Here is a 9,160-nt window from a genome sequence, read left to right as displayed (position 1 = left end):
AAAGGTTGAGGTTTGTCATTAGACTTTTAATCCAAGATTTTAATTGAATACAAATTTCACCATCGACTGTGGTGGGATTCGAACCTGGGTCCCCAGAGCCTTACCCTGAGTCCAGTGATAATTCCACTGTGCCGCTGCCTCCCCTATTCATCCAATTGTTATTGTTTATCTCAGGGCGCAGAAACAACAGAATCCAACTTTGCCGGTCACACATGAAGTCGTCTATGTTTCAGCAGGCTGTAATACTGATTAAATCCCTTCCCACACATGGAGCAGTTGAACGGTTTTGCCCCAGTGTGAACTCGCTGGTGTCTCTGCAGGTGGGATGGATCAGTGAATCCCTTCCCACACAGGGAGCAGGTGAATGGTTCTGTCGCAGTGTGAGCTCGCTGGTGTTTCAGCATATAGGATGAATCAGTGAATCCCTTCCCACACACAGAGCAGGTGAACGGCTTCTCCCCGGTGTGAATGCGTTGGTGTCTCAGCAGGCCAGACGACTGAGCGAATCCCTTTCCACACACAGAGCACAGGAACGGCCTCTCCCCGGTGTGAATGCGATTGTGTTTCAGCAGATCATCACTTCTTTTAAAGGTCTTATTGCATTCTGAGCATTGAAAAGGTCTCTGATCAGAGTGAATGTGTTGGTGTTGATTGCAGTAGGAAAACTGAGCAAATCTTTTGCCACAAATGGAGCAGGAGAACGGCTTCTCCCCTGTGTGAATGCGGCGGTGTCTCCGGAGGCTGGATGACTCCGTGAAAGCCTTCCCACACACGGAGCAGCTGAATGCCTTCTCCCCGGTGTGAATAGGCCGGTGACTTAGCAGATGCTGGAAACAAGTAAATGCTTTCCCACACACAGCGCAAACGTATGGCCTCTCCCCAGTGTGAGTGCTCTGGTGTCTCAGCAGACTAATCCTTCTTTTGAAGGTCTTCTCACATTTAAAGCATTTAAAATGTCTCTTCTGAAAATGAATCTGTTGGTGAACGGTGCAGTGGGAGGACTGAGTGAATCTCTTCCCACACTGGGAGCAGCTGAATGGCCTGTCCTTGGTGTGAACTTGTTGGTGCTCAGTGAGATGCACTGAGTCGCTGAATGACTCCCCACAGTGAGAGCAGCTGAACGGTCTCTCGTGTGTGTGAAGGAGCTGGTGCTCTGCAAGGCGGGAGGACTGGCTGAACCTCTTCCCGCAGTGGGAGCAGCTGAACGGTCTCTCGTCAGTGTGAAGGAGCTGGTGTTGGGCCTGTTCCTCAGAGGTTTCAATGCTTTGCCCAGAGTCAGAGCTTTGAAGAGGCTTCTGAATAATGTGATCGAGTTGGTGAGCCAGCAGGTTGGACGAACACATGAATTTCTTCCCACACACGGAGCAGGTGAATGAACTCTCACTATTGCGAGTTCGCTGTCGTGTCAGCATGTTTTCCAGCTGATCAATCCCTCCCCACAGGAGGAGCAAGGAAACAGATTCTCACCAGTTTCCAACTGAGATGGTCAATTAAATCCCTTCAGATGTACAAATCTTCACATCCCAATGAATTGATTGACTCTGTCTGACGTGAGATTTGTTTGTCCAGACTGCAAATCCTCCTCTTCTATTTCCTGCAAAATAAGTTTACAAAGAATTACGTCGCTGGCACGGTGGCACAGTGGTTAGTCCTCCTGCCTCACAGCACCAGGGACCTGGGTTTGATTCCGGCCGTGGTTACCTGTCTGTGTAGAGTTTACACAGTAAGGAGTCTAACAACACCAGGTTAAAGTCCAACAGGTTTATTTGGTAGCAAACGCCACTTGCTTTCGGAGCGCTGCTGTGTGGAGTTTGCATATTCTCCACTTGTTTGCGTGGGTTTCCTCCAGGTGCTCCGGTTTTCTCCCACAGTCCAAAGATATTCAGGTTTCGTGGACTGGCCATGCTAAATTATCCATTTTCCCCCCAGGGTGTGTAGGTTAGGGAGATTAGTGGGGTAAATAAGTTGGGTTATGTTGTTGGGGCCTTGGTGGGATGCTCTGTCGGAGAGTTGACTTGATGGGCCAAATAGCCTCCTTCCGAGCTGTGGAATTCTATGAATATATCTATCCTGGACTGACAGTGATGACTTTTGTAAATTCCCTTTGCAGGATATTGGAAAGGAGGATTTACAGCAAGAAAACACAAACCAAACATCACGCTGAGATCTGACAGTCACTCGGATCATTAGGAGCTGATTGTTATTGTCTTTGAACAGGGAAGGAGAATTGTTTGTTCTGTCTGTGACAATACACAAACAGGCCATTCGGTTTATCGAGTCTGTACTGGAGTTTATACTCCACATGAGTCTCCTCTCATTCTGATCACCACATCTCAGCTTTTCAGTTGATTTTTCCAATCCCTTTTCTCTCATAAGCTCATATATTTTCCTTTTGAAAGCATCTAAAGTATTTGTGTCAACCACTTCCAGTCGCAGTGAGTTCCAAATTCTAACAACTGTCTGAAGAAAGAAACATCTCCTATTTTCCTGTCTGATTTATTTGTTGTCTGTTCATGGTTCCCAGTAAAGGAAAAACCAACAAGTGGAAACATTCCATTCACATCTCCCTACTTGTCCCATTCAGAAAGCCCATATCAGAAGAGACAACATTTTCTCTTGGTTTGAGCTTGTTGTGTGTAAATCCTCCCTTTCTAACCCCCTGTAACAAAAAATATCCAAAATCCATCACGATAGAAAATCCAGGTACAAGTAATTCAGAAAGCTATTATTTGTTATGAGGGGAATGGAGTAAAAGCAGGGAAGTTATGTTTCAGTTGCACACGGTGAGTCTGTATCTGGAGCAATGTCTACATTATCGATTTCCTTATTTAAGGAAAAATATACATGCATTAGAAGTTCATAGAAGGTTTAGTCGACTAACACCTGGAATAGGTGGATAGTCTGATGAGGAGCAGTGAGACAGTCTCTGCTCGAGTTTAAAAGAGTAAGAGGCAACTTAATTTAAACCTTTCAGATCCTGAAAGGTCTTGGATGTGGAGAGGAGTCATAGAGGTTTATAGCATGGAAACAGGCCCTTCAGCCCAACTTGTCCATGCTGCCCCTTTTTTTAACCCCGAAACTAGTCCCAATTGCCCGCATTTGGCCCATATCCCTCTATACCCATCATAGCCGTGTAACTATCTAAATGCTTTTCAAAAGACAAAATTGTACCCGCCTCTACTACTACCTCTGGCAGTTTGCTCAAGACACTCTCCACCCTCTGTATGAAAATATTGCCCCTCTGGACCCTTTGTATCTCTCCCTTCTCACCTGAAATCTATGCCCTCTAGTTTTAGACTCCCCTACCTTTGCAAAAAGATATTGACTATCTAGCTGATCTATGGCCCTCATTATTTTATAGACCGCTATAGGATCACCCCTATGCCTCCTGCGCTCCAGAAAAAAAATTCCCAGTCTATCCAGTCTCTCCTTATAACCATCAAATCCCAGTAGCATCCTCGTAAATCTTTTCTGCACTCTTTCTCGTTTAATAACAACCTTTCTATAATAGGGTGACCAGAACTGCACACAGTATTCCAAGTGTGGTCTGACACAAGTCTTGTACAACTTCAACAAGACGTCCCAACTCCTGTATTTAATGTTCTGACCAATGAAACCAAGCATGCCGAATGCCTTCTTCGCCACTCTACCTATGAACCTGTACCCCTAGATCTCTTTGTTCTGTAACTCTCCCCAATGCCCTACCATTAACTGAGTAAGTCCTGTCCTGGTTCAATCTACCAAAATGCATCACCTCGCATTTATCAAAATTAAACTCCATCTGCCATTCACCAGCCCACTGGCCCAATTGATCAAGATCCCGATGCAATCCTAGGTAACCTTCTTCACTGTCCACTATGCCACCAATCCTGGTGTCATCTGCAAACTTACTAACCATACTGCAAACTTACTAACCATGCCTACTAAATTCTCATCCACATCATGAATATAAACGACAAATAACAGTGGACCCAACACCGATCACTGAGGCACACGGCTGGTCACAGGCCTCCAGTTTGAAAAACAACGATCTACAACCACCCTCTGTCTTCTGTCATCAAGCCAGTTTTGTACCTATTTGGCTACCTCATCCTGGATCCCGTGAGATTACCCTTATGCAACAACTTACCATTTGATACCTTGTCAAAGGCCTTGCTAAAGTCCATGTAAAGAACATTAACTGCACTGCCCTCTTCTAACTTCTTGGTTACCCATTCAAAAAACTCAATCAAATTTGTGAGACATGATTTTCCACTCCAAAGCCATGCTGACTGTTTCTAATCAGTCCTTGCCTCTCTGCATGCCTGTAGATCCTGTCTCTCAAAATACCTTCCAACAACTTGTTGGAAGTGTTGTTTACTCTTATGGGAGAATCTCGGGGTCACTGTTTAAACAAGTGTTGCGCATAGAGACAGAGATTAGATATTTTTCACACAGTGGGTCGTGAATCTTTGGATCTCCATTCCTCAAAAGTAGATATATATCTCTTGGGGCAAAAGGGATATTATGGGGGGATGGGTGGGACAAGGGTATTGAATTTGAGGATCAGCCATGACCATAATGAATGGCAGGGAATGTTCAAAGGGCTGAATGGCCTCCTTCCGCTTCTATTTTCTATGCATGTTTCTATGTAAACATGAGGAGCTTGGGGCTGAAGTGTAACCAAAAGGCCATAAGACATAGGAGCAGAATTAGGCCACTCGGCCCATCGAGGCTGCTTCACCATTCAGTCATGGGCTGATATTTTTCTCATCCCCATTCTCCTACCTTTTCCCCATAACCCCTGATCCACTTATTAATCAAGAACCTATCTATCTCTGTCTTAAAGACACTCAATGACCTGGCCTCCACAGCCTTCTGTGGCAAAGAGTTCCACAGATTCACCACTCTCTGGTGGGCCAGTGGGCTGACGAATGGCAGATGGAATTTAATTTCGACAAATGCGAAGTGATGCATTTTGGTAGATTGAACCAGGACAGGACTTACTCAGTTCATGGTAGGGCGTTGGGGAGAGTTACAGAACTAAGAGATCTAGGGGTACATGTTCATAGCTCCTTCAAAGTGGAGTCACAGGTGGACAGAGTGGTGAAGAAGGCATTCGGCATGCGTGGTTTCATCGGTCAGAACATTGAATACAGGAGTTGGGACGTCTTGTTGAAGTTGTACAAGACATTGGTAAGGCCACACTTGGAATACTGTGTGCAATTCTGGTCACCCTAATATAGAAAGGATAGTATTAAACTAGAAAGAGTGCAGAAAAGATTTAGTAGGATGCTACCGGGACTTGATGGATTGAGTATAAGGAGAGGCTGAATGGACTGGAACTTTTTTCTCTGGAGCGTAGGAGGCTGAGGGGTGATCTTATAGAAGTCTATAAAATAATGAGGGGCATAGTCAATATCTTTTCCCAAAGGTAGATAGTCAATATCTTTTCCCAAAGGTAGGGGAGTCTAAAACTAGAGGGCACAGGTTTAAGGTGAGAGGGGAGAGATACAAAAGTGTCCAGAGGGGCAATTTGTTCACACAGAGGGTGGTGAGTGTCTGGAACAAGCTGTGGGTACAATTGTATCTTTTAAAAAGCATTTAGATAGTTACATGGGTACGATGGGAATAGAGGGATATGGGCCAAATGTAGGCAATTGGGATTCGCTTCAGGGGTTTTAAAAAAAAGGGCGGCATGGACAAGTTGGGCCGAAGGGCCTGTTTCCATGCTGTAAACCTCAATGACTCTGGCTGAAGAAATTCTTCCTCATCTCTGTTTGAAAGGAACATAGTAAGAAGTTTAACAACACCAGGTTAAAGTCCAACAGGTTTATTTGGTAGCAAAAGCCACACAAGCTTTCGAGGCTCTGAGCCCCTTCTTCAGGTGAGTGGGAATTCTGTTCACAAACAGAACTTATAAGACACAGACTCAATTTACATGAATAATGGTTGGAATGCGAATACTTACAACTAATCCAGTCTTTAAGAAACAAAACAATGGGAGTGGAGAGAGCATCAAGACAGGCTAAAAAGATGTGTATTGTCAATAGAGGATCGCCAAGAAGATCGCGCATATCGACACACATCTTTTTAGCCTGTCTTGATGCTCTCTCCACTCCCATTGTTTTGTTTCTTAAAGACTGGATTAGTTGTAAGTATTCGCATTCCAACCATTATTCATGTAAATTGAGTCTGTGTCTTCTAAGTTCTGTTTGTGAACAGAATTCCCACTCACCTGAAGAAGGGGCTCAGAGCCTCGAAAGCTTGTGTGGCTTTTGCTACCAAATAAACCTGTTGGACTTTAACCTGGTGTTGTTAAACTTCTTACTGTGTTTACCCCAGTCCAACGCCGGCATCTCCACATCATGAAAGGAACATCCCTTTAGTCTGAGGTTGTGCCGCTGGTTCTAGTTTTTCCTACTCGTGGAAACATCCTCTCCACGTCCACTCTGTCCAGGCCACGCCGTACCCCGTAAGTTTCAATAAATTCCTCCTCAACCTTCTAAACTCCAACAAGTACAAAAGCCGTGTAACCGCTTCAGGTAAGTATTCCGGATGCCACCTCTCATACTGAATATGTACATGACCCATTAACTTCTCTCGGCTGCAAACGTGAGGTGCAGCCTGGGAGTGGGTGAAGCTGTTTGAAAATCTGATGCTCAAATTTAGTCATGTTTCCGAGCACTCGGACCCGGTGGGAGCAGAAACACAAAGACCCGCCCCCTCACGGTTGCGTCACCAAGACACCAGCGCATGCGCTCTGCTCCCTGCTCAATCAAGATGGCGGCTGTTAACCTGAGCTTTGTCTCGGGAAAAAGACCTGAAGCTGCAAACACGGGACCTACGGGCTCATATTCGATGTTTGAGGCCTTCAACAGGTATTTAGAAACCCTCTACGTCCATCCGCCGGTTCCATTGCTCCCTCTATGTTTCTGCATCCTTACCGGCTGCTGATGAGACACAGGAACTTCTCTCCAGTCGCTGTCACCCGCACTGCGCGTGCTGCAAACGCCTTTGCTTACCGCGCATGCGCACTTCTCCCATGGAACAGGGAACTCTTCCGATTGGTCCGGAGCTGCGCATGTTTCAGGTCCCGCCCCTCATTCACTCCGATTGGTTGGAGGACCAGCCGCTCCCGCTCGGTCCTCCAGTCCCACCCTCTCTTCCGATTGGTTCGGAGCTGCCGTCAATCAGTCCCCTGGGCATTGTGATGTGGAGCATGCGCAGTGTCATTGCTGTCCTTGGCGCTTGTTTGTCCCGGAGAAGCGGAGTCAGCGTTAGGCGGTGGCTGGGAGGATTTGGAAACACTTTGTGGATCCGCAAACCCTTCAGAATCATTGTCAGCTCCCTGGTTTGCAGCTGCGGGGCTTCTCCCTCCCGGGAACAGGCCCAGGTTAACGGCCCCATCCTGGCTCAGCCACTGGAGGATGGTTCACATCAGAGGATGGGGGAGGGGGACAATAAATAAGAGGTTACACTTTGGCCTCAAATCAATGAGGACTCTGATCTCTGGGAAGGAAGGAAACCCTGGGAGGTGGGCGGGGACGATTCACAAACACCGGCTGGAGGCCCCAACACCCCCAATAAGACCCATTAGTTTTATTGTCAGTCTGCAGACAGGAGCTGGAGAACTGAATCCACAGTAAAAGTTTTAACAACACCGGGTTAAAGTCCAACAGGTTTATTTGGTAGCAAATGCCGTTAGCTTTCGGCGCGCTGCTCCTTCGTCAGATGGAGTGGATATCTGCACTCAACCAGGGCACAGAGACACAAAATCAAGTTGCAGATTACTGATTCGAATGCGAATCTTTACAGCTAATCAGGTCTTAAAGATACAGACAATGTGGGTGGAGGGAGCATTAGGCACAGATTAAAGAAATGTGTATTGTCTCCAAACAGGACAGCCAGTGAGATTCTGCAAGTCCAGGAGGCAAGCTGTGGGGGTTACCGATAGTGTGACACGAACCCAAGATCCCGGTTTAGGCCGTCCTCATGTGTGCAGAACTTGGCTATCAGTTTCTGCTCAGCGACTCTGCGCTGTCGTGTGTCGTGAAGGCTGCCTTGGAGAACGCTTACCCGAAGATCAGAGACTGAATGCCCATGACCGCTGAAGTGTTCTCCAACAGGAAGGGAACACTCTTGCCTGGTGATTGTCGAGCGGTGTTCATTCATCCGTTGTCATAGCGTCTGCATGGTTTCCCCAATGTACTATGCCTCGGGGCATCCTTTCCTGCAGCGTATCAGGTAGACAATGTTGGCTGAGTTGCAAGAGTAGGTACCATGTACCTGGTAGATGGTGTTCTCACGTGAGATGATGGCATCCGTGTCGATGATCCGGCACGTCTTGCAGAGGTTGCTGTGGCAGGGTTGTGTGGTGTCGTGGTCACTGTTTTCCTGAAGGCTGGTTAGTTTGCTGCGGGACAATGGTCTGTTTGAGGTTGTGCGGTTGTTTGAAGGCAAGAAGTGGGGGTGTGGGGTTGGCCTTGGCGAGATGTTCGTCTTCACCAATGACATGTCATTGATCAGAACTGAATCCAGACAGAGGAGAGGGAGGGAGGGAGAAAACTGGGAATGGAGGAAAAGAATGTTGGAGATGGTGAGATGGGTTTGGATTTCAGCCCAGGGAGGAGGGAGAGTGTGTGGGATGGGGATTTACAGATTTGGGTGAACAAGCAGAAAAAATGTTCCAGAGAAACTAGAATTGTCTGTTCAGAATTTCTATCCTGGACTGACAGTCGTTTTGTTATCTTCTTTTGCAGGATATTTATGCTGCAGGATATTATGCTGCAACTGTACAGGACCTTGGTGAGACCACATTTGGAATATTGTGTGCAGTTCTGGTCACCTCACTACAAGAAGGATGTGGAGACACTGGAAAGAGTGCAAAGGAGATTTACCAGGATGCTGCCTGGTTTGGAGGGTAGGTCTCATGAGGAAAGGTTGAGGGAACTTGGGCTTTTCTCTTTGGAGCGGAGGAGGTTGAGAGGAGACTTGATAGAGGTTTATAAGATGATGAGGGGGATAGATAGAGTGAACGTTCAAAGACTATTTCCTCGGGTGAATGGAGCGGTAACTAGGGGGCATAACTATAGGGTTCATGGTGGGAGATATAGGAAGGATGTCCGAGGTAGGTTTTTTACTCAGAGAGTGATTGGGGTGTGGAATGGACTGCCTGCAG

The 9,160-nt window shown here is 46.7% G+C and overlaps 1 protein-coding gene across 1 annotated transcript; it reads right to left on the bottom strand.

The window, feature by feature from the left end:
* On the bottom strand, positions 1–6,986 carry LOC144487344 (uncharacterized). Its single transcript, XM_078205426.1, has 2 exons — positions 6,927–6,986; positions 1–1,594 (listed from the first exon to the last, which is right to left on the bottom strand). The coding sequence occupies exon 2, from the start codon at positions 1,410–1,412 to the stop codon at positions 207–209; it is 1,206 nt and encodes a 401-aa protein (XP_078061552.1). The 5' UTR covers positions 1,413–1,594; positions 6,927–6,986; the 3' UTR covers positions 1–206.
* Positions 6,987–9,160: the final 2,174 nt, after the last annotated feature.

This window comes from Mustelus asterias, unplaced genomic scaffold (assembly GCF_964213995.1).
Source record: "Mustelus asterias unplaced genomic scaffold, sMusAst1.hap1.1 HAP1_SCAFFOLD_751, whole genome shotgun sequence".
In the NCBI taxonomy this organism is placed as follows: domain Eukaryota; kingdom Metazoa; phylum Chordata; class Chondrichthyes; order Carcharhiniformes; family Triakidae; genus Mustelus; species Mustelus asterias.
This window is presented reverse-complemented; position numbering and strand designations above follow the sequence as displayed.